The sequence below is a fragment of the Camarhynchus parvulus genome, chromosome 8 (assembly GCF_901933205.1).
Source record: "Camarhynchus parvulus chromosome 8, STF_HiC, whole genome shotgun sequence".
Taxonomy (NCBI): Eukaryota; Metazoa; Chordata; class Aves; order Passeriformes; family Thraupidae; genus Camarhynchus; species Camarhynchus parvulus.
This window is the reverse complement of record NC_044578.1, coordinates 484968-508904: the sequence shown is the minus strand read 5'-3', so window position 1 is coordinate 508904 and position 23937 is coordinate 484968. Positions and strand designations below refer to the sequence as shown.

At 53.4% G+C, this 23937-nt stretch overlaps 1 protein-coding gene across 5 annotated transcripts in view; it reads right to left on the bottom strand.

Moving 5' to 3' along the window:
- The window catches only part of NEGR1 (neuronal growth regulator 1), a 171975-nt gene extending 148675 nt beyond the window's left edge, over nt 1-23300 (bottom strand). For all 5 annotated transcript variants that reach the window (XM_030953651.1, XM_030953652.1, XM_030953653.1 and 2 more), the window contains exon 1: nt 23050-23300. In XM_030953651.1, the coding sequence (XP_030809511.1) occupies nt 23050-23219 (170 nt within the window). In that variant the 5' untranslated portion in view covers nt 23220-23300. The remainder of the gene's footprint in view (nt 1-23049) is intronic.
- Nucleotides 23301-23937: the final 637 nt, after the last annotated feature.

The window sequence follows — 23937 nt, the reverse complement described above, 5'->3', positions numbered from 1 at the left end:
TCCCCCAGCGACACTGGGGCGAGAATTAAAAATTCACAGCCAAAAAAAAGAGGGTGGATGTGACAATGCCTCCTCTGGCACAGTATGAGGCTGTTTCCTCTCGTCAAACAGGACAGGCCAATATTTGTAAAATAATTTAGCTGCAAAAAGAAGCAAGCAGTAAACTGAGTGATAATGACAGAAATTCGATTTTCTCCACTGAAGTACCGAAGTGCCTCCAGTGTCGGTCTGTTTGTCTGTTTGTCTCTTTGTCTGTTTGTCTGTTTGTCCAGGTAGGCTCTGAAATGCTTTGCTTTGTCTGCTCTGGGCCTGTCAGAGGGATCTGCTCCTTCCCCTCACAAACCAACATCTGAATCCCCCAGTAATTTGCCTACTTGCAATTCATATTTTAGTGCATTAAAAGTCTGCACCCGAATGTCTCGGGCTGAGGAGATTTTCAAGATTTCTCCTGCCATTCATTTGTTGTCCTTCAATATTAATTTGCATCCCCAGTGAAGCTGACAGCTGTCAGGAGGAGCAAACATTTCCACCTGCAACGATCCCATGAATTTGGAACTGACACACTTGGACTCAGGAAGAAAAAACCTCTTCAGTTGTGGGTTTGGGGTTTGGTTTTTTTAAGGAATCCATAATGAGAAAAGAATTCTGGCCGAGGTTTCTCCATTAATGCTGGAGGGGTAAGTGACTGGAATAGGAAATCTTTGCACTACCCAGGTTTCTGGGAATTGCAGAGAATGGGTTCAAAGGAGAACATTTTCTAAGTCCCTATCAGGAAGATTTTAGGCCACATGTGGGCGAGTTTCTCGGCAGGGTGAGCAGCCTTTCCACACACATTTTCCCTTTGGCTGTAGGTCCCCGGGCTGCTCTGATCACAGCAGCTTGCTCTTCCCAGCAGAACTGATCCACACTGATTGTGTCTCAATAAAATAGGAAGATTTTCCACCACACTGCAATCACAGCCGATTTCTCACACTTTGTTTCTCAAACTAACATTTAGCTTGCACCAGTGTTTTATTTTTTAATGGAGTAGGAATAAAACATCTCAATCTTCTCAGAGCAAGCTATAAAAGCTGGAGTGAAAAGCAACAGAAGAGGAACGAGGCATCATCCCAATGAGGAAAAATCTCTTTGGCCACATTTGCCCACATGAGAGTCTGTCAGGATGGATCTGGGGGGTTTGAGCAGAGAACACAAAGCTGCAGAGCCATCAGGGGCAGTGTTTAACTGCACTGGTGTTGTTTTTCCTTTTCTAATGTGCTGGCAGGGGCTGCCAGGTGAGCAGGGAATGAGCTGGGGTGGTGCTCAGGGCTGGAGCTGGGGCCATGGGGCTGGAGGGAAAACCCCAGCAGGAGCAGCCTGGGCAGAGCCCTGGGGACAAACAGCCCTGAGTGCAGCCCCTGTGGCAGCCACAGAGCCAGAGATCCCACCCTGGGCTGGGAGGGACCTCAGAGCCACCCAGTGCCACCCCTGCCATGGCAGGGACACCTCCCACTGTCCCAGGTGCTCCAGCCTGGCCTTGGCACTGCCAGGGATCCAGGGGCAGCCACAGCTGCTCTGGGAATTCCATCCCAGCCCTGCCCACCCTGCCAGGGAACAATTCCCAATTCCCAATCTCCCATCCAGCCCTGCCCTCTGGCAGTGGGAGCCATTCCCATGTCCTGTCCCTCCATCCCTGTCCCCAGTCCCTCCCTGGCCCCACTGCCCCGGCTGTTTGACCAGCCCAGGACACACAACCATCTCACTGCAGCTTCCCACTCCATTCACAGCACAGAAACCTTCCCCTGAAACCTGCACACAAACCCAGGGGGGCTTTCCTTGTCCCAGCCCATCCCAGCCTGGCTGTCCCTGCACTGGGGCTGAGCCAGAGCAGCATGGGGGGAGCAGCGATGGGAATGGGACCAGGCTGTGAATCCATCAAGGTTCCATTTGTGCTCCCAGCCCCAGCAGCTGCTCCCCTCCTGCAGAGGCAGGTGCTGTGCAGGGATGATATTGATGCTAAAGCAACAGGCCATTTGCTGATAACTCTGCTCGCTACCACGCTGCATCAAAAACACTTCTAAATCTCCCAAAGTGTTCAGCTGGGAAACAAAGTTCAACAAAGAAAAATCGTATTTTGAGAAGAAGAGGAGAGAAACAAATCTTTTTCTTGCTTGCTTTCATTCCACAACCCACAATCTTTAAAAAAATAAAATCATGCTTCAAGTAAAGGTGAAAATAAAAGGCACTTAACTTCTTCTAAAATATAGAGAAATATTTGATAGCTGAGAAAAACAATTCCAGAGAGTTGGTCACTGAGTGCTTTGTAATGCTGGATTGCAGTGCATCAAAACTCAGTAACCCCAACCCACCCCTGCAGCCAGTATCTGCACAGCTCCTCCAGGCCAGTGAGGTTGAAGGGAAAGCTGATTTGAGTGTGTGCTGGAAGCCAAATGGAGCTGCTGATGTCAAACCCTTGTGGGCTTTGGAGTGTCCTGCCAGGAAAGCAGATGATCCCAGGGTAACCACGGGAGGGGTCACAGGAACCACTGCACACGCTGAAACTATTTGTGACCAGCGCTGGAAAATCCACCAAAGCACAGGCTTTTCCCAGAAACACTGCCCCATCCCAGGGCTCCATCCACCCTGTTCCCGCCCAGACAACACCCCCTGGGCTGGGGAGGGCTCTGCCAATGGTTCTGTGCCTCTCTCATAGATTCTTGTCCCTCTACAAGATGGCTTTGTGCCTCTCTAAGATGGTTTGTGCCTCTGTAAAATGGTTTGTGCCTCTATAAGATGCTTTGTCCCTCTATAAGAAGGTTTGTCCCTCTATAGGATGGTTTGTGCCTCTATAAGGCGGTTTTGTCCCTCTATAGGATGATTTGTCCCTCTATAAGATGGGTTTGTCCCTCTATAAGATGCTTTGTGCCCCTATAGGATGGTTTGTCCCTCTATAGGATGGTTTGTCCCTCTACAAGGCGGGTTTGTCCCTCTATAGGATGGTTTGTCCCTCTATAAGATGATTTGTCCCTCTATAGGATGGTTTGTCCCTCTATAAGATGATTTGTCCCTCTATAAGATGATTTGTCCCTTTATAGGATGGTTTGTCCCTCTATAAGGCAGGTTTGTCCCTCTATAGGATGGTTTGTCCCTCTATAGGATGGTTTGTCCCTCTATAAGATGCTGTGTCCCTCTATAGGATGGTTTGTCCCTCTACAAGGCGGGTTTGTCCCTCTATAGGATGGTTTGTCCCTCTATAGGATGGTTTGTCCCTCTATAAGATGCTGTGTCCCTCTATAGGATGGTTTGTCCCTCTACAAGGCGGGTTTGTCCCTCTATAGGATGGTTTGTCCCTCTATAGGATGGTTTGTCCCTCTATAAGATGCTGTGTGCCCCTATAGGATGGTTTGTGCCCCTATAAGATGATTTGTCCCTCTATAGGATGGTTTGTCCCTCTATAAGCAGGTTTGTCCCTCTATAGGATGGTTTGTGCCCCTATAAGATCCTGTGCCCCCTATAGGATGGTTTGTCCCTCTCTAAGGAGGTTCGTGCCCCTCCGGAGCTCCCCCATTCCCCCAGGGCGGGGAGGCTGCCCCGAGCCTCGGGAGCCGCTCCCGGAGCCGCTCCTGGCGCTGCAGCCCCAGCAAAGCGCCCGGACGTGTCCGAGCTCCGGCTCCGGGCTCCCAGCGCCCGTCTGCCATGGAAACGCAGCTGGCAGGAGCGGGGGGAGCCGCGGCACGGCCGAGGCCAGCTCGGCATCCAGGACCGCAGCAGCTTCCCCCGCTGGGCACCACGAGAGGAATAATTTGATTTATCAAAGCAAGGTGGTGCGGGGTTCTCAGGAAACCTCACAGTGACAGCTCCCCATGGCAATCCTTGCTGGCCCACAGCCAGGCTGAAGCCAAGCCAGGCACAAACACCTCGAGGTCACACAGGACATGGGCAGTGCCAGAGGGCAGGCATGGATGGGAGATTGGGAATTAAGAATTGTTCCTGGCAGGTGGGCAGGCCCTGGCACAGCTGGGGCTGCCCCTGGGTCCCTGGCAGTGCCCAGGCCAGGCTGGGACACCCTGGGGCAGTGGAGGTGTCCCTGCCATGGAACAGTGCAATGGGATCAGCTCCAAGGCCCCTCCCAACCCAACCCGGGATCCTGTGACACTAACAGGAATAATGAATCTGTCTCTCTTCAGATTCACAAACATCTCTGAGGACTCTCAGCCACAACCCAGGCATTTCTGTGCAGATAATGCAGTTCAAAATGCAGGCAGATCCAAATGCTGGTATTAAAAACACATTAAATGAAAATAAATGAGCGTGTGGGATGCCAGACCCCCGAGCTGAGCTCGCATCCATCTCTGCCTGCAGCCTGTCCCACGCTGGCAGCAGAGCCTCGTTTCATATTTTACACTCATTCTCCTTCTAAGCCACTGAAATTGCCCTCGCTGCATTGACAGCAGTGGAGCTTTATTAAGTTGCCTCAAAGTCTTGCTCTTCATATTTATTCTGTGCCTGTTGCTCACACACAGCAATCAGCAGGCTGGGCGAGAGCTTTGGGGAGTGTTTATGGACATGTCAGCAGCACCCACCTTAAATAAAACCACACTTACTCCAGATTGCTGAGATTGCCTGGGAAATCAGTGCAGGAGATGGGAACTCGGATGTACAGAACCTGCTTTTGGGCTCAGATGAAAAGAACCAGGTGAATCTATTCCCTAATTCTGATAGAAGTCACAACTCCCACTTGTGTTACCAAACTTCACTCTCATTTGTGGGAAGGAAATGGAAAATTCAGGTGGCAAGGAAAGCACAGACACGTTCCAGGGCCAGCCTCACTGCTGGCATTTTTTTCTCTACAGACAACATCCGTGGCCAGACTAAAAATGACTCCTGAAGGGCCCAAGGAAACAAAAAAGGGATTTAAGACATGGCTCCTCAGCAATATTGACTAATTTATCACTGAAATAGCACAAATTAGTCACTGAGACAACTGTCAGGAAGAGAAAAGGTGTCTGTCTTGCTCTGGAAGCAGCTCTGGAGCCAAGCCCTGCTTTGTGCAGGAGCACAGAGGGGAAAGTCAGGGGGAGCCAGGCTGGGGCAGCTGCAGCTCCAGGGCAGTAAATCCAGCCCCAGGGGTCCCTCACAGCACAGGCACCCACCGTGCCTTGTGCTCCTAATAATGCACTGAACCAGTGCAATCTCATCGGGACGAGGTAAGAGGGACCTCAGATCTGATTTCCCATTCAAGATCAAGCCAAGATGGATCACCCTGGGAAGCTGGAGCAGCTCTCTGGAGCCTTGCAGGACTGAACTTCCATCTCCTGAGTAAGCTCTTGGCCTGCTTTGGCCGTGGGTACAAAAGAAGCTTCTGTTGCAGCCCTTGCCATGGCTCACATTCCCCCTGGCAGCGGCTGGAGCAGCAGATCCTGGCTCTGCTGGCACCAGCTGGAGCTCTGCCCCTGCCCAGGGCAAGGTCTGGCCCTTTCCAGCCAGGCTGCAGCTCTTCATTCCTGCTTGTTCTAGAGACAGCAGGAGTCCTGGGGTCCTGCTGGGTCCTGTCCAGCGCAGCAGGCTGGACAATTCCGTGGTTCCAGGTTTGGCTTTTTTGTTGTGTCCTGTCCGCACATGAGGTAGATCCAGCTCCTGGGCATTCCCAGATGACGGGGGGAGGGAAAAATTTCCTTCAATCTGAAAGCCCTTGGATTTCTAATCTGAGGAACAAAGATTTCCACTGCTTATAGAATCTGAGGGCAGAGTCCTGTGCCCTTGGATTTCCATGGCATCAAGATTCCACCATGGCAGAGTCCAGAAAGGCAGAAGACTGATTATGAAACACTGATTTTATATCACTGTGAGAGAAATTACTAATTCATGAACACAACCACATCGATGTGTATTTGATTTACAGCGAGAACCATTTCAGATCAGGAAAAGATGAGCCCTCCAATGGTTCTGTGACCTGTACAGATTTAAATTACCAAATGGAAAGCCAAGGTTCCTTACTACACAAAACATGAGTGTTGTAAAAGCAAAAGTATTGCAGTGTGTGCAAAATGCATATTTTATGATTGGCTTTTTGCAAATATTAAAATAAATATTATATGTGTTGTGGTAGAAAGTTATGCTGTATTAATTTTCTTAAGTAGTGTGTTAAGTATAGGTTTAGGTTATAGCAAAATGTTAAAATAGAAACTATGCTGTGTAGGATACTTTTTTAAAGAGAGGACTTGCAGTGAGATAGCAGCCACAGGACACCTGAATCTTTCAGAGAAAGAGAATTTATTGCCCTCTTATCACAAGAAACGAACTTCTTCCTGCCTCCTCAGCCCTGAAGATCCCGTTAGGATTCAGAGGAAGAAGCTGACACTGCCCAGAGAGAATGCTGTGTTTGAATGGAATTTATGCATCATGGATGAGGTGTATGAATATGCAACAGGCTGTTGTTTTTAAGGGTTAATCCTCTGTTAACGTGGGTCCTTTTTCGGGTTTATTTTGCCCAGAAAGAGGTACCTGGACATCCATAACTCTTTGTTTCTATTGTCTCATATTGTCCTAATCCAAATTGTCCAAGTTATTATTACTCTAATTATATTGCTATTTTCCTAACCATTTCATTACTATTAAACTTTTACAATTTCCAAAACAAGTGGTTGGCGTTTGTCACGCAGCGGCTCCCCAGCCCTCGGGGGGCAAAGCCCAAACTGCCCAGCTTTTCCAGCCTCCATGTGATTAAAAATGGCACTGCAGTGAGCCAAGAGCCTGGCCTGGCCCCGTGTCCTGCCTGAGACGCCCTCAGCTTCCCCAGCCTGGTGCCTTGCCCCGGGGCTCCCTAGTGCTGCTCTGTGCCCTCACACAGCCGCCTCTGCCCTGTCCTGGGGACAAATTGCCTTTCCTGCAGTGCCTCAGCTCCTGGCGGCCAGAGCACGAGCTCTGCTCGCCTTCCCTCCCAACAGCTCCCAGGGAACGCTTGTTTTCCAATGACAGTCGTTCTACCACTAAGTGGATTTCTCATGCTGTGAAGAAGCCCGGGTGTTTCCCACAACTTTTATGATCAAGGTTAGGAAATTATTTTCCAATTCGCCAACCAGCAAAATAATTCAGTTCCTCAGAATCCTTGGAGGAACAACCTCAAACAAGCAAGAGAAGCTTTCAAAAGAGGCAAGAGAAGACAAATTGCACAGGGCTGCTTTGAAGATGTATTACATTTAGTGTGGCCTTAATTACTCACACCCATCATCTCTTTTAATCAAGGGTCAGCTGCTTTATTTGTCAAGAATAGAGGTTTAAGCAATTTTCAATGCAAGATGCAATAATTACACTTTCTGCTAATGAGTCCTCGTGCAGATTATTTGTCACTGAGTCTAACGAGGAAGCTTCACTTTCTCATTGAGTGCTGCAAAGCCCACGCAGGCTGCAGGAGGGGGGTTCCAGCAGCTCCCCTGGCACAAGCACACCCACAGGACACACACAGGACCCTGCTGCTGCTGAGGCTTGGTCAGGGCTCTGCTTGGTCCAAACTGGGAGCTGCCTGCTCTTGCAGTTGTGGCTCTGTCAGGAGTGCCACAGACAGACAGCAGCAGGCTGTGAGTGGCAGGGATCAGTGTGTTGTGCCTGACAGCAATATTGCACCTCAGGATTCGTTTGCATCATCGTTTTGAACCCTTTTTTATAGAGCTCGTATTGATTTGCAGAGGTTGCTTGCATTTTAAATCACAGCTATGTGCGTTTCAGCTCCAGCTCAATTTGCTTCATTAGGAAGGTGCACTGTTAATATTTCCCTGTTTCCACAGGAAAGCAGCTGATCCTGAAGAGCTTTCCCAGGGTTTCTCACCCTCCTCACACCCGCCTGGCCCGGGCTCAGGGGGCTCTGCTGCTCACGTTTCTCTGGGAGATATTTTCTTGAGTAAGACAAAGTGCTTGAACTCAGCTGAATTTGTCTGAGCAGCGAGCTGAAATTTGTACATTGAAAATAATCATTAAAAGTGTATTTTTGTCCCTCTCCATGTCCCCACGCAGATCTCTGCATATCTCATTCCCAGCCAGCAGAAAACACATTTAAATGTGTTGCAATGTCACAAATTTCAGTGTAGTGAACAAACCAGACAACACAAACCACAAAAAGGCAATTTTGTGTACTCTGCACGCAGCATTCAATTCCTACATCCTACATTGTAGAAGCAAATGGCAGAAATATTAATTTCTACCGTGCAAAGCTGGTGCTGTGTTTTTCATTCCCTGAGGTCCACACCCTTGACCACATGGCACACCCAGACCCTCACTCACGTAACAAGGGTTTGCTATAACCTATAAAACATGACCTGGTACACAGGTGATATTTTAGCAGTGTATTTATCCATAAAAGTGTCTGGAAAAATCCACACAGACTTATTGTCTGTGTTCTTTCATATATAATAAAGACGTGAAATATTGCACTATTTTCCATCTCCACAGGTTTGGAGGAGCTCTAAGGACCCATTTTGGTGCCACAGGTACTTCGTGCTCCTCTCAGCATCCCTGGGGCTGGAAAAGCCCTCCCAGCCCATGGAGTCCCAGCTGTGCCCAATCCTCACCCTGTCCCCAGCCCCGAGCTCTGAGTGGCACCCCCAGGATGGGCACTGCAACCCTCCCTGGGCAGTGCCAAGGCCTGAGCCCCCTTTCCATGGGGAAATTCCTGCAGTGCCCACCCTGAGCTGCCCTGGCCCAGCCTGAGCTGCTCCCTCTGCTCGTGCCCCTGCTCCCCTCCTGTCAGGAGTTGTGCAGAGATCCAGTCCTGCTGTGAGTTCCTCAGCGTTCCCTGCCCTCCTGTGAAAGCCAGCAATAGAACTTGGTGTGCCTACAAGTGCCTCTGCATTGTTGGAGGACTTGTTTCGCATCTCATTAGTAGCTTCCCTTCATCCTGCAACTTTAATTAGCAGCTGCAGAGTGGGATTTACCTGCGACTGCCATGGGTGAGGAGTGCGAGCTAATGAATTATTCAAAGTAAATTAAGAGACCGAGGGAGTTCTCTTCCTGTCTCACACTAATACACAGTTCATTAGCAGAGATTTTCACCTGTGACAGTCGCAGGTACCTCACAGGCTGAATTTCTGTGCTCACCTGAAACGGATTCTGTCTCTGTCCCTGGGAGTGTCAGGCCCCGAGTTTTGCTCAGAGAGATTTCATTAACAGTGACAGTCAGTAAATTGGATCCCCAAGATGTGGGATATCTTCATTAAACCCGGGCAGGCACATTCCCATCCCCCTGGAGCACCCCTGGGAGCCTGGCAGGACCCACAGGGATCTGTCACCCACCCCGGGCCCCTTGGGGCGTTGTCTGAAACATCCTGAAAGCTTCCAGAGGAAACATGGAGACATGAGAAAATAAATATGGAGAAATGAGAAAGAGTGGACAAATGAGAAAACATGGAGAAATAAGAAACATGGAGAAATGAGAAAGAATGGAGAAACATGGAGAAATGAGAAACATGGAGAAGTGAGAAAGAATGGAGAGAAGAGGAAGAATGGAGAAAAGAGAAGATATGGAGAAATGAGAAAGAATGGAGAAATGAGAAAACATGGAGAAATTAGAAACACGGAGAAATGAGAAACATGGAGAAATGAGAAAGAATGGAGAAATGAGAAGATATGGAGAAATGAGAAAATATGGAGAAATAAGAAAATATGGAGAAATGAGAAACATGGAGAAGTGAGAAACATGAAGTGAGAAACATGGAGAAGTGAGAAACATGGAGAAATGAGAAAATATGGAGAAACTCATCCAGTTCCACCACCTGCCCCTGTCCCAGGTGCCGCAGCCCCAGTGCCCAGCCTGGCCTGGGGCAGTGCCAGGGACCTGCCCGCTGCTCTCCCTCCTCATTGCCCCCAGTGCAATTAGCAGGGACCTGCCAGCACCCACCCGGACAGAGGCAGTGCTCCTGTGCTGCTGGCAGAAATCACTGCTCCTCAAAAGTCCTGACGCTCACAATCTGCAGATAAAATTGACTATTAAATCGGACTGCTTACTTATAGCACAGATTTATGGCTTTGTGAGCAGAGGACACGGGAGTAGATTGTTTCCTGAATGACTGTGGGGAAAGGCACAGCAATGCTCTGAGTTGGCTCCTCCAGGAGCTGGAACCAGCTCAGCTGCCCTCTGCAGCCCCGTGCCACAGGGGTGACAGTGACAAGGCAGAGGCCAAGCATCCCTTGAACAGGCTTTGCATTTTTCCCATACCTGCAGCCTGCATTAGAATATTCTCAGTCACATCCCTACACACAACAGCTTTCATTTGGGTCACTAAGGAAATCAGATTTTTAGCATTAAAATCAAATATCAATTTAATGTACTTTAAAGAACAGGATCAATTGCACCATGACACCCACTAACACTCAGAAACAAAGTTCTGGATCCAGCAAATCCTCCCAAGAGCCCATGGTTGTGCTCTGCTGTGGCACCAGTGAGGCTGGTGGGGGGAGCTGGCTTCACACAGCCCTGCACGCACTGGCCTGGGAAAAAGGGAATTTCTCCCTTCCCTCTGCCCAGGAAACCCCTCCCTGACACCATCCAGCTCAGCAAAGGGCCCAAGGCACCTTCTGCAGAGGCAGCCAGCCCCGAGAGATGAGGAGCCCCGCGAGAGATGAAGCCCCGCGTTGCTCTGAGAGCTGATTGCAGCAGCTAATTGCCTCTAAAACCCTCCCTTCACAGTTAAGTTGGAATTGTTCACTTTCAGCTTTTAGTCATTAGTTTGCACTATGGGTTTTTTGCCAAGATTGGATTTTGGGAGGTTTCTGACATTAAAACATTCTCCAGCACAATGAGGGTGCCTAATGCCGCTCTGCCAAGCTAATTAGCCAGGGCTCCTGAAGCTTCTCCCCGTAAACATTTTTTATTTCCCACACAATATTTCTGTCCCTGCTCTGCCCCTTTCTGCTCTGCCAGCAGCTTTGGGAAAACAGGTCCCAGCACGTTTCCACATCAGCAAAGCTTTGGATTCTCCTCCATGGCCAGCTGTGCACACCTCTGGATCCTGGCCCTGGGCTTTGCCCTGCTGTTGAGTTAGGCCCAGCACAAAGTCTGGTTTTAAAACAGACCCAGCTTATTGGGATGTCCCTTTGAGCAGCTTCCTCTTGGTTATCTGCCCTTCCTCTCATCCCTGAAAGTGCCAGCAGAATTCCCCCATGGGAAGGTGCTCAGGCCTTGGCACAGTTGCCCAGGGAGGCGTCCAAGGCAGAGTCACCACTGGGGACTGGCAGAAATGAGACAGAAGGGATTTTATCCTCTTTCAGTGGAGTGCTTGAGCTCCTTGGTAGGTACCTACAGGGACGGTTCAGCAGGTAAAGTGAACGTTTCAGTTTGCAAATGTGAAATAGAAAACATCTCTGTGCCACCCTCATGGAGACTGCAAGCTGAGTTTCCAAGAGCAGAGGGAGAGGAAATGAGGGAGTAACCAAGGGGATCCAGAAGGATCCAGAACCTGCCTGCAGGGCAAAAGTGTGGGATAATAGAAATATTCAAAAGGGAACAAAAAAAAAAAGAAAAAAAAAAGAGGAATTTCATGAGCTTTACCTAAAAATTGCATTCACAGCCATATTCATGAAACCATCCTTTGAGAACAGATGGTCGATAACCTAAATAATTTTTAGTTTAGGCTCCAGTTTTGCAAGAAATCTGAAATATTCTGTTTCTGTACTAGTCCTGCCCTGGAAAGAGAAGCTGATTAAATTAGTGTAGAAACGAGTTTTAGAGGATCTTGCCTGGGCCCTTTTCTGCAGGACCTGGCACCAACGTGAGGCAGCAGCCCCAGCATCCTGGCAAGCAAAGAGCTGTGGCCCATTCCTGGAGCAGACGCACTGCAAGGGGGAAGTGCCACAGCTCTGCCCGAGCCTCTGAGACTCCGTTTCCCTAAAAATATCACTTCCTGGGGAAAATGGAGCACCTGTGCAAGAGGCACCCTTAAACATTGCCTTTTTGGGTCCCCAACCCACACACTCAGAATAGACATTGCCGCACAGAGCCAAGTTCTGCTGAAGCCAAAGATGATCACTAAAGCACCTAAATCTTCATTTCCTTCTGCATCACACCACCAGGTCCGACAGATCTTTATGTGGAGCAAAGGCTTTTGTTATTTATAACCACTTTCAGACCATTTTTCAGTATGGGTTTGAACTTACACCAACGAAGACGTAAAATTACCTTCCTTCTTAAATAATCAAGCCAGTCTACTAATGTAAGATTAATGGCATGGAATGAAAACGTTGGGCAGTTTCAAAATAAATTAAGTGTGGAAGCAGGTTACGTTTAATCAAGCTGTCATGCAAATTAGCAGCCTCACTCTGTGTGGACTATTTAAAGAATTTCTTAGCTGGAGAAATGTTTTTGGAAGCACGACAGGAACAGTCTCTGTTTTGTTGAGGCCCAGGAATGTTAAAAAGCTCCCCCGGAGCAGGGTCAGAGTGTGGATCCCACAGGGCTCTGCTGGGAGGGAAGGGCCACATCAGGGCTGGGGGCAGCCTGAGCCAACATGCCCAGAAAATCACAGATCTGGGATGCTGCACGCAGCTGCCAGAACAAAACATGCCACCCAAAACAGAATAAACAAAAGGAAAAAGTGAAAGCAAACAAAGCAATGAAAAATACCAAACCAAAACAAAACCAACCCAAACAAACAAAACAATTCCACAAACACAGAATTCTTACGGGGGAGAAATGCACAGACTCCCAGACTGGTTTGGGTTGGCAGGGACTTTAAATCCCATCTCGTTCCAGACCCCAGCCATGGCAGGGACACCTGCCACTGTCCCAGGTGCTCCAGCCCCAGTGTCCAGCCTGGCCTTGGGCACTGCCAGGGATCCAGGGGCAGCCACAGCAAATCTGGGAATTCCAGCCCAGCCCATTTCTGTTCCACACCCAACCTCTTGCCCAGCAGTGTCCCCTGTCCCCAGCAGTGTCCCCGTGGCTGTCCCTGTCCCCAGCAGTGTCCCCTGTCCCCAGCAGTGTCCCTGTGGCTGTCCCTGTCCCCAGCAGTGTCCTCTGTCCCTCCCTGCCATCTCTCCCAGCCCTAGGTGGCTGCAGGGAAGCTCTTCAGCCCACAGGTCACCATTCCAGCTGGGAGCCCAGCTGACCCTGGGCACTGCTCTGTGCTTGGGACTGCACCCAGACCCTGGGCACTGCTGTGTGTGTTTGGGACTGCACCCAGACCCTGGGCACTGCTCTCTGTGTGTGTTTGGGACTGCACCCAGACCCTGGGCACTGCTGTGTGTGTGCCTGGGACTGCACCCAGACCCTGGGCACTGCGTGTGTCGACTGCCACTGATGGTGTGTGTTTTGACTGCACCAGACCCTGGGCACTGCTGTGTGTGTGCCTGGGACTGCGCCCAGACCCTGGGCACTGCTGTGTGTGTGTTTGGGACTGCACCCAGACCCTGGGCACTGCTGTGTGTGTGCCTGGGACTGCACCCAGACCCTGGGCACTGCTGTGTGTGTGTTTGGGACTGCACCCAGACCCTGGGCACTGCTGTGTGTGTGCCTGGGACTGCACCCAGACCCTGGGCACTGCTCTGTGCTTGGGACTGCACCCAGACCCTGGGCACTGCTGTGTGTGTGCCTGGGACTGCACCCAGACCCTGGGCACTGCTCTGTGCTTGGGACTGCACCCAGACCCTGGGCACTGCTCTGTGCCTGGGACTGCACCCAGACCCTGGGCACTGCTGTGTGTGTGCCTGGGACTGCACCCAGACCCTGGGCACTGCTCTGTGTGCCTGGGACTGACCGACCGGCACTGCTGTGTGTGTGTTTGGGACTGCACCCAGACCCTGGGCACTGCTCTCTGTGTGCCTGGGACTGCACCCAGACCCTGGGCACTGCTGTGTGTGTGCCTGGGACTGCACCCAGACCCTGGGCACTGCTGTGTGTGTGCCTGGGACTGCACCCAGACCCTGGGCACTGCTGTGTGTGTGCCTGGGACTGCACCCAGACCCTGGGCACTGCTCTCTGTGTGCCTGGGACTGCACCCAGACCCTGGGCACTGCTGTGTGTGTGTTTGGGACTGCACCCAGACCCTGGGCACTGCTCTCTGTGTGCCTGGGACTGCACCCAGACCCTGGGCACTGCTGTGTGTGTGCCTGGGACTGCACCCAGACCCTGGGCACTGCTCTCTGTGTGCCTGGGACTGCACCCAGACCCGGGCCGTTGTGTGTGGGCGACTGCACGACCCTGGGCACTGCTGTGTGTGTGTGTTTGGGACTGCACCCAGACCCTGGGCACTGCTGTGTGCTGGGACTGCACCCAGACCCTGCTGTGTGTTTGGGACTGCACCCAGACCCTGGGCACTGCTCTCTGTGTGCCTGGGACTGCACCCAGACCCTGGGCACTGCTGTGTGTGTGCCTGGGACTGCACCCAGACCCTGGGCACTGCTGTGTGTGTGCCTGGGACTGCGCCCCAGCCTCGGGCTCTGTGCCTCCTGCCCTCCTACACCAGCCCACCAAGGGGAACAGCGCAGGAGATGATTTCCTGTAACCAAATTTATTTTTAATTCCAGCGTGATGGTTCTGGGCTGGCTGCCTTGAAAAGCTTGATTGCTGTGAATTTCATCCTCTTTTTTGGTTCTGGGACTTTCCATGTTTTATACATGTCCAAATCCATTTTCCTTTCACAAGATTAGCTGAGGGAGGGCTCAGAAGGGATATTGTTTTGAGGCACCAATGCAAATTAAGAAGTAGAATGGAAGGTTAAGGATGACTCAGTGCATTTCTTTATCTCTGTGGGCTGAGGTGGCTGTGACTCAGGGCAGAGCCAGGCCAGGAGCCAGGAATCCAGAAAGGGGAAGGGGACACTCAGGAGGTGTCCATGGAGCCCCAAAGGTGTCTGGGGAGTTGACCTGGTCAGCACAGCTCCAATAAATCATGGGGGCAATCCAGCACTTCACTGAGAACAGCTCAGGGTAAACATCCTGGGGTGATGCTTGGAACTGTAGGTGCAGAAACCAAACCCACACCAGAGAAACCAGCGCTGGAGCAGGTCACTAAACCTGAGTTTGTGCGAAACTCAGAGAACCAGAGACTTCTTTGGGTTGAAGAGTCTCTTCCCAATGCCCAATGCAAACCTGCCCTCCTCCAGCCCCTGTTCCTGCAGGATGCCCTGGGACCCTCTCTGCCCCCAGCCTGAGCTCTCCCCTCCCTGGGGCCGCCGGCCAGGCTCCCCTGCTGCCCATGCTGGGCTGCCAGAGGCATTGCCAGCCCTGGCTCTCCCTGGGGCTCAGCCCGAGCTGTCCCCAGCCTGGGCCACCCCGGCCCCGTGCCCCAGGTGACCTCAGCAGCCACATTCCCTTTGCTGCCTGTGGTTTGTGCTCAGCCCTTGCACCTTCACCTAGAGAAATGTAACACCACGGGGGTTTATGCAGGTTAAAAAAAAAATCACAAACCAAATACTAAATACGATAATTAAAGTAATTTGAAACTAATTTCTGACCATGTGCAGGACTCTCTATAAAAAAAAAAAATAAAAAGGGCTGTGACAAAAGCTATATTTTGTTCTCCCTTCCTCTGCTCTTTAATAGTCTCTGAATGAAAAGTCGAGTACAATTTTCTAGCCCACTTGTTCCAGCCAGGGGGAAAACTGCTCGTTATAATTAGGCCACTTTCATAACAGATTCCCTGCTGCCCCCCGTGCCGTGGACGTGGCCAAGGCTCTGCCCCTGGAAGCGGGTGCATGGTCCCTGCCCAGCCTGCCCTGGCCCAGCCCAGGGACACAGCTGTCACTGCAGGACACCAAACAACACGAGCACACACCGCTGCTCTCAAGGTGGAGAAGAGAAGTTTATTTTCTGACTCCAACATTTGTAGATTTCCAAAAGTGACAGTGGATCGGAGGGTGACAGTGCCACCTCTCCAATGACACTGGACAAACCAACAGCCCATCAACTCTCTCCTCCTCCATAAAGGAATGCAAACCAATGAGTTATTTACAAAAAGTGTGTGAGAAAGTTCACTACAAGAATGTAAACATCAGAAGGCTTAGAAAATCTTCAAAAACCAGGGTGACACACAGCAGCAAAGCCTGCAGAGAAACTGCCCAGAGAGGCCTCTCCAGGAGGGGTTTGGGCTGGAAAGAGCTCTGAGCACCCAGCCCTCGCCTTGCTGAGCCCAGTGCAGCCATGAGCGAGCACTGCACTCCCTGCTCAGCCCCAGCTCTCTGGAGGACGCAGACATCTTTTATGGAAAATCCTTTCCTTAGGAGTTTTCCTCCTGAGAAGCTGAGAGGTCTCGGGAACAAAATGTAACCAATGATTATCTGCTGCTGTAGGATGCAACAGGTGCATCTGTGATTGGTCTCATGTGGTTGTTTCTAATTAATGGCCAGTCACAGTCCAGCTGGCTCGGACACAGAGTCCGAGCCACAAGCCTTTGTTATCATTCTTTGCCATTCTATTCTTAGCTAGCCTTCTGATGAAATCCTTTCTTCTATTCATTTAGTATAGTTTTAATGTAATATATATCATAAAATAATAAATCAGCCTTCTGAAACATGGAGTCAGATCCTCATCTCTTCCCCAGTCTGAGAACCCGTGTGAGCACGGTCACACCCCTGAGCCCTGTGAGTGAGCTCAGGAGCAGAGGGAGGGCACCCAGCCAGGCTGGGCCCGGCCATGGAGCAGGGCATGCTCCAGGGACACCAGGCCTGTCCGTGGGCACTCAGAGCCGGCAGGTCCAGGGATGGAAAAGCAGGAGCAGAGACTCAGGAGGCATTGGCCATGCCAATCCTCTGCTGGGAAGGGCTGAGACAGGAACTGGGGCTCACAGGGGCAGTTCCAGCTCCTTGGTCAGTGCTCAGAGCCAGCCCTGCCCCCCAGCAGCTCTGCCCAGGGGATTTGGGAGGGAGGCTCTGATCCCATGGCAGATGGCATCAGGGCCCATGTGCAGCTGGTGCTGAGCCCTGTCACAGCTCCATCCCCTGTGCCACTCGCCCTGTATCAGCTGCCATGTTCAGCACTCTGACCTGGCCGTGCTGCCCCTCCAGCTCCCATTCCCCTGGGATCAGGCACAGCTCCACACCCTGCTCCCACAGCACTGCCCCTGCCCTGGCTCACACCCCACACACCTGGGGCAGGGGTGCAGCTGCAGGAGGGCCCAGGGGATCACTCTGGGATCGCTCTGGGTCACTCTGGGATCACGCTGGGATCATTCCCTGGAGGGCCCAGGGGATCACTCTGGGGACACTCTGGGTCACTGCCAGGACAGCCCAGGGGATCACTCTGGGATCATTCCCAGGACAGCCCAGGGGATCACTCTGGGATCGCTCTGGGTCACTGCCAGGACAGCCCAGGGGATCACTCTGGGGTCACTCTGGGATCACTCTGGGTCACTGCCTGGACAGCCCCCATGGGATCACTCTGGGATCACTCCGGGATCACTCCCAGCAGCTCCCCAGACAGGCAGGAGCAGCAGCCCCACTCCAGCCCCACTGCCCAGCTCTGTGGGCTGCCTGGCCCCGGGCAGCAGTGCCCAGACCCCGAGATCCCTGCCCTGGGACATCAGCTGCACTCTGTCACACACAAGGAGACAAGGAGAAAGCCATTAAGTCTCTGTTTTCTCCTCAACAAAACAGCCCCTTGGAACAAATCCCAGTTTTCACCCCTTACTGACTCCTTGTTTTGTTAGCTCCTCTGCAGAACAGCTGAAACATTCGCCATCATTTAAAATGATAAATTATTTTAATTTGCGCTGAATTTATTTATTATTGCCGCGCAGACAAGAGGCGAGTGCCATAATGTGCTTGTTTAATAATTGGCAGGGATTGGGAAGAGGAAATTCTTATGCAAACAACAACTTCATCTACTGGGGTGTGCACAGGAGCCTGCAGGTCCCACAGTCACATTTCAGCAATGAAACCCCACGGAGCCAAAGGATTTATGACCCAAATTGCACCAGAATATCAAGGGGATGGAAGTCAAGAAATGAACCTTTTGAAACCATAAAGGAAAGAAGGGGACTTTTGTATTTATTACACTCTGCACAGACTATTTATTTATATTTACTATAATATAAATAAATATTATAAATATTTACTACTTTAAAATATTTACTATATTTATTACACTCTACCAGTGCCTGTGCTCACAGCCACGCCCAGCCCTGGGCAGGCACTGGAGGGACTGGGATGCTGGGATGCATCCAAACATTAGAGTATCCCAAAATTCCAGTTGCTGCATGGACTCACTGTCTTCCTGCAGCAGAGCTTCTTTCCAAATGCTCAGTTCTCAGTAACACAAATGACACTGGGTGGGTGTCTGACAGCTTTCCCAGGATGCCCTCCCTCTTTAGGCAAGGGCTCTCAGCTATAAAGCATGGCTCTTCTTGGAAAACAAGGCAAAACTGGTAAACCCCAAAGTCCAACAGTCACTGGCCCATCAGTAATTTAATTTCAATATGAATTAGGCACCCCCATGCTCCTGAGGGGCTGCTCAGCTCTGGGTGCAAGGTTTCCTGGCAGAGGTGCTCCAGCCCCACAGGCTCCCCAGCCATTCCCAGGGCCTGGGGATCCAGGGATGCACGGGACCCACAGCTCGGGCAGGATGCCCAGAGCTCCCAGGATGAATCCCGGGTGCTGACAGTCATGCTGTGGTTTTGTTTTGAGCCCCTGGAGGCTGAGGAAGGCCAGGCAGGGCTCTGGGCCCAGACTGCAGAGCACACCTGCCCCAACTCCTCTGGAACCACACACTGCTGAAACGATCTTGTGCTTTTTAAAAGCCACGACAGCCTCTAAAGCCCAATTTGCTGCGCTGACACGACGCACAGGTACTATAAAGGTACTCTCACTCACACTTGGCTTCATTACCTGGGAGCTTTGAGGAAAACAAAACACACATAAAAACCTTTACTCGCTAGAAAAACACTTTTGATCATCTTCATTTGTGCACGTTCTGATCTCCAAGGGGGGATCTGGGCTCCAAACTGCAGGCGGGGTCTGCAGGCACTGCTGGCACTGCCCGGGGCAGCTCCAGCACGGGGAAAGGGGAATTCCTGCTTTTCCCAATGCCTCCTGCTGCCATCCCCGGGTGAGCTCCCCCTTGCCCTGCCCACATCCCCTTCCACCTCCTGGGAAGGGGGGAGCAGCCCCCGACCCAGCTGGAGGGGACCTCTGCTTGCCCTGGGTATCCAGCCCTGCTCAGGCAGGGAGGGAGGTGACACGGGAGGTGACATGGGAGGTGACAGGGCTGTTCCTGCCGTCTCCTCCGCATTTGTCACCTCTCCTAAACCACTCCTCTCCCAAAATTGCCTCTTGTGCTGTCAGTGAGACAGATGTGCAGGAGCACGGGGTGGTGGAGCACAGGGTGATGGAGAATGGGGTGATGGAGCACAAGGTGGTGGAGCACAGGGTGATGGAGAACAGGGTCATGATGGAGCATGGCGTGGTGGAGCACAGGGGGATGGAGAACATGGTGATGGAGCACAGGGTGATGATGGAGCATGGGGGGATGGAGCACAGGGTAATGATGGAGCACAGAGTGATGAACACAGGGTGATCCCTCTCCTGACAGGGGATCACAGCAAAGCCTGGTTCTGGTTCTGAATGCCCAGCCTGCTTCCTGAACTCCTACCAGTGCACAACGCAGCAATTTATTCTTTTAATAAAACCACGGCTTCAGAACTCGCTCTCCTTCCTCGTTTGTTCTCATAAAATCTTAACCAGCTGCCTGGGAAGAATGCAGAAAGGAAGCAGGATGGAATTCTACTGCTGAAAATCAGCGGCTTCCCAAAATTATTCTGCCATGCAAAACAACGGCGTTGCTGACAGAATTTCTCCCAACTCCAGCAGACACAAACAGTTGGGACTGTGGGGATCCATCACCCATTGAAACCAAACAAAAGGAGCAGCTTTAATTACTGAGGCTGCAGAAATAACTCATCACAGGCACAGCTCCTCAGCTAAGGAGGGGTTTTCTTTAAAATCCCTGTGCTGAGGAGCTTCTGTACCAGAACAGGTGCCCAGTGACACCCTTGGCAAAGCTTCTCTTCTGGCAGAGCCTCGGGAAGGGGCACGTGGGCTCTGGGACTGCTGCTGTTGGGAGTGCTGGCTTGGGAGGCCACAGGACAATCCCAGCACCCTGTGCCACCTGGGCACCAGGGGACAGTCCCAGTATCTCAGTGTCACCTGGGGGCAATCCCCACCCTGTGCCGCCAGGGGACAGTCCCAGCTCTCAGTGTCACCTGGGGACAATCCCCACCCTGTGCCGCCTGGCTCCACCCGGCCCCACCGCAGCCTGGCACAGGGTGGGGAGGGCAGCCGCCCCCAGGGCCATGGGTGAGGCTTGGGGTCTGGCTGAGCAGCAGCAGCAGCCAGGGAGCCGCGCTCCAGGAGCACCGGGACAGGGGGGGATGATCCTCAAGAAAGCTCTGTGTGCTCGATCCAAAGGGATTGATTGCACTGAGACGTGAATTAACCATTTAAAATGAGGGAGCTGAACTTTTTTACTGTGTTAGCACACGGAGGCTTCTCCTGGAGAAGGCCAGCAGCCCAGGAGCCTTTACTGCCCATCTTCGGGCAGACAATGGAAGCTCGGTGTGAGAGCTGGGGCCGGGACCCAGCCCAGCCTGACCTGGGCTCACCCAGAGGGGCTCTGTGCCCTCTCCCCCGGCACATCAGCACAGAACGAGACTCTGGGGTGGAAGTTTGTCCCGGTCCCAGCGGCAGCCCCGTGGTGCCCTGTGCTCTCACCCTCGGGGCACGGCCAGATGTGCCCAGCTGCAGCCGGAGCCCCGGGGCTGTGTGCCCCAGCCAGGGCAGCCCCAGGCCCGGGCTCGGGCACGGCTGCAGCCCAGCCCCAGCCCAGAGACCGCCCTCAGGCTCGGAAACGCCGACTCCGAGCCGCGGGAGCGCCGCCCGTGTCCCCGCAGGAGCTCAAACCGGGAGCTGGCTACCCTCGCACCCGCGGACGGGCGGTGAATTTTAGGGTGAATTTGGAGCCCTCACTGGCACAGGGCGGCTGAACCCCGAGCAGAGAGGGGGAACCAAGGCGTGCTGGCCGCGGGGAGCCCCGGCCATAGTGCCAGGACCCGGAGCAGCGGAGCGCAGCCCGCTCCGGGCGCTGCGGGCACGGCTGGGCTCGGGCACTCCGGGGCTGCGGGGAGCGAACTCCTCCTGCAGCCCCCGAATGGCTTTTCCAGCCCGCTGGAGTCCAGACCAGAGCCCATTGCCGATAACCCAACAGCTACAGCAATCACGTTAATGCGCATTGAGGTACATTCACAGCACCTGCAGCCAGGGACGCCCAGAGGAGCAGAGGTGAGGGCGGGAGAGCCTGGGGCGCTGCTCACGCCGCGAGCCCGCATTTCCCCTCTCGGGTCACCAGCTCGAAGCAGAATAACCCCGATTAAAGCGAGCCTGCCGAGGGCACGGAGCGAGAGGAGATGGTCAGGAGGCACGGGAATGAGAGGAGATGGGCAGGGGGCACAGGGAACGAGAGGAGCTGGTCAGGAGGCATAGGGACGAGAGGAGATGGTCAGAGGACACTAGGAGCAGACCCAGCTGCAGCACAAACACTCCAGCGTCACACCGCTCCACAGCACAGATATTCCAGCATCCCACCGCTCCTCAGCACAGATATTCCAGCATCGCACCGCTCCACAGCACAGAATTCCAGCATCCCACCGCCGCACAGACATTCCCGCATCCCACCGCCCCGCTCGGGGCTCAGCAGCGCTGCCGGCGCTCCCTGCAGCAGCCCCGCCACAAAACGCACCCCGGCCCTCCCCGGCGAGACCCCAGCGATGCTCCCAGCCCGAGCTCCGTCTCGTTTGTGTGAGCCAGCAGCGAGCGGCAGACAGGCCTGGCAGCCGGGACGGGCTCCAGCCGAGCCCGCCTTGGGAGCGATCGCACCCGTCCTCCACCAGGCAGTTTGGAACGTACTAACAGTGTTCTATAGTGCCTGAGTGTGCCTCAACAGCCTGTGAACCCAGCGAGTTACTTTCCCTGCACCGGCACAAATAAACCACTTTGTAATTATTATTTCCTTGGGTTCTCCCTTTGCGCCACAGAAAGCACGAGGACCTGAGCGCGTCTCAGAATACAGAGGATAATTGAGGTACACATAAAAACCACTTGTCAGCTGCCCTACATAGACATCTACTGTATTTTCAGGAGCTACTACAACAGGAGCAGCCTAAAACCGCTTCCAAATCCCTACTGAAAATCCCTCACGCAGCATTTTACAGCAGACTGTTGGATCATTAAAAATGCTTATGGATAAAATGCATTGTAACCTGGAGATTTCCGTGGCAGCCCAGCAAAAAACAATACAGCCAGAGACTTCATAGCTGAGAAATGCAGCTAATCAAATCAGATTTCTCACCAGCCAGGAGCTTCAACCATATTCCAGAGAAGGAGAAAATGGGGGTTTGAACTGTGGTAGGATCAAGGCAAAGTACAACACACCGATAAAAAGTTGGAGTGGGGGCTGGGGGATAATTATATGAAGGCAGAGGATTGCTGAACACAAACCAGAAGGAAAGGTTCGGGTAGATTGTGGTGCCTGAGTGCCGGTAAACAAATTTTGCTCCAGTCAAGAGACAGGAGATCCGGGAGCACAGGGTCCATTAGGACAGGCAGGAACAGAGCCACGGGAAGCACAAAATCTCCTCGTGGCAGGGAGCCAGCGCTCCAATCGTTGGGAAATCTAGAACTATGTATCAAAATAAATAATGCCGATGGTAATGCTCCTGGCAGGGTTTAATCGTCCTCTCCCTGCCACAGCCCCGCGCTGCTCGCTCTGCAGAGCCCCGGAAGCCAAAACTGCATCATTTCACCACAACAACCCGTTCCTAAACTTCCAGCAACAGCCGGGGCTTCTCAATAGAGTGGAAAAGGGCAAACCGCGGAACGAATCCGCGCCGGGAGCCGACGGGCGGCCCGGAGCTCAGGGCTGCGGGCACCGGCCGGCGCTGGGGACAAGTTCCCGCATCCCGGGGCACCGGCCGGGGCACCCCCGGGCCCGGCGCCGCCGCAGCATCCCCGCAGGGGCTCGGCCGGAGCCTCCCTGGGCAGCCCGGGGACGGCCGGACGCTGCGGCAGCGCATCCCTCCCGCCCGCCGCCGCCTCCTACCTCAGCACGGCCGTGTCCCCTTTCCTGACCACCAGGTTGTCCACGGCAGAGCCCGGGAAGTCTCCGCCCGGCGCGGCCAGTCTCCCGGGAGGCAGGAACCAGCAAAGGCCGAGGAACACGATGGCCAGCCACCGGTGGGAGCCCCCGGCGCTCCGCAGCGGCGGCAGCATCTCCGCTCCGCGCCGGCCCCGGAGAGCGGGCGAGCGCTGCTGCTGCTGCTGCTGCTGCTGCTGCTGCTGCTGCTGCCGGCGAGGGCGGCCCGGGCTGCGCGGGCGGCGGGCGGCGGAGCGCGGCTGCCCCGGGCGGCCGCCGCAGCATCCAGCGCGGGCGGAGGGCAGCACGCCCGCTCCGCTCGGCTCCGCTCGGCTCCGCTCCGCTCGGCTCCGCTCGGCACGGCTCGGATCGGCGCGGCGGCGGGCGGTCCCCGCTGCCAGCCCGTTGCCACGCAGCCGTCGCCTTGGCAACCGGCCCGGCGGCGGAGGATGCTCGGCCCTCTTTGCCGGGCTCCCCGCTCCGCCCTCCCGCAGCCCGGCCCGCGGGCCCCAGCCCCCCGCGATCCGCCCGCCCCGCTCCCCCCGGAACACGGAACGAAAATCCGCCGCCTTGCCAAAAGGCTGCGCGCAGGCGGCAGCGCCGGGAGCGGCACCGGCAGCGCCAGCCAGGGGCCCCTGGGACCTGCTGGAAGCTCCAGACCTTTCTGGAACGGAGCGTTGCCCACTCTGGTACTTCCATTTCCTAATACTCTACCTAGAAAAAAAGATTCTAGGCTACAGACCTTCACCAAAGAGCAAATAAACCACTGACAGGTTATTTCTCCAAATTCTACCAGGGAAGCCAGAGACCTTTACCAAGGAGAAAGAAAAATCACCACCAGATTATTTCCTAAAA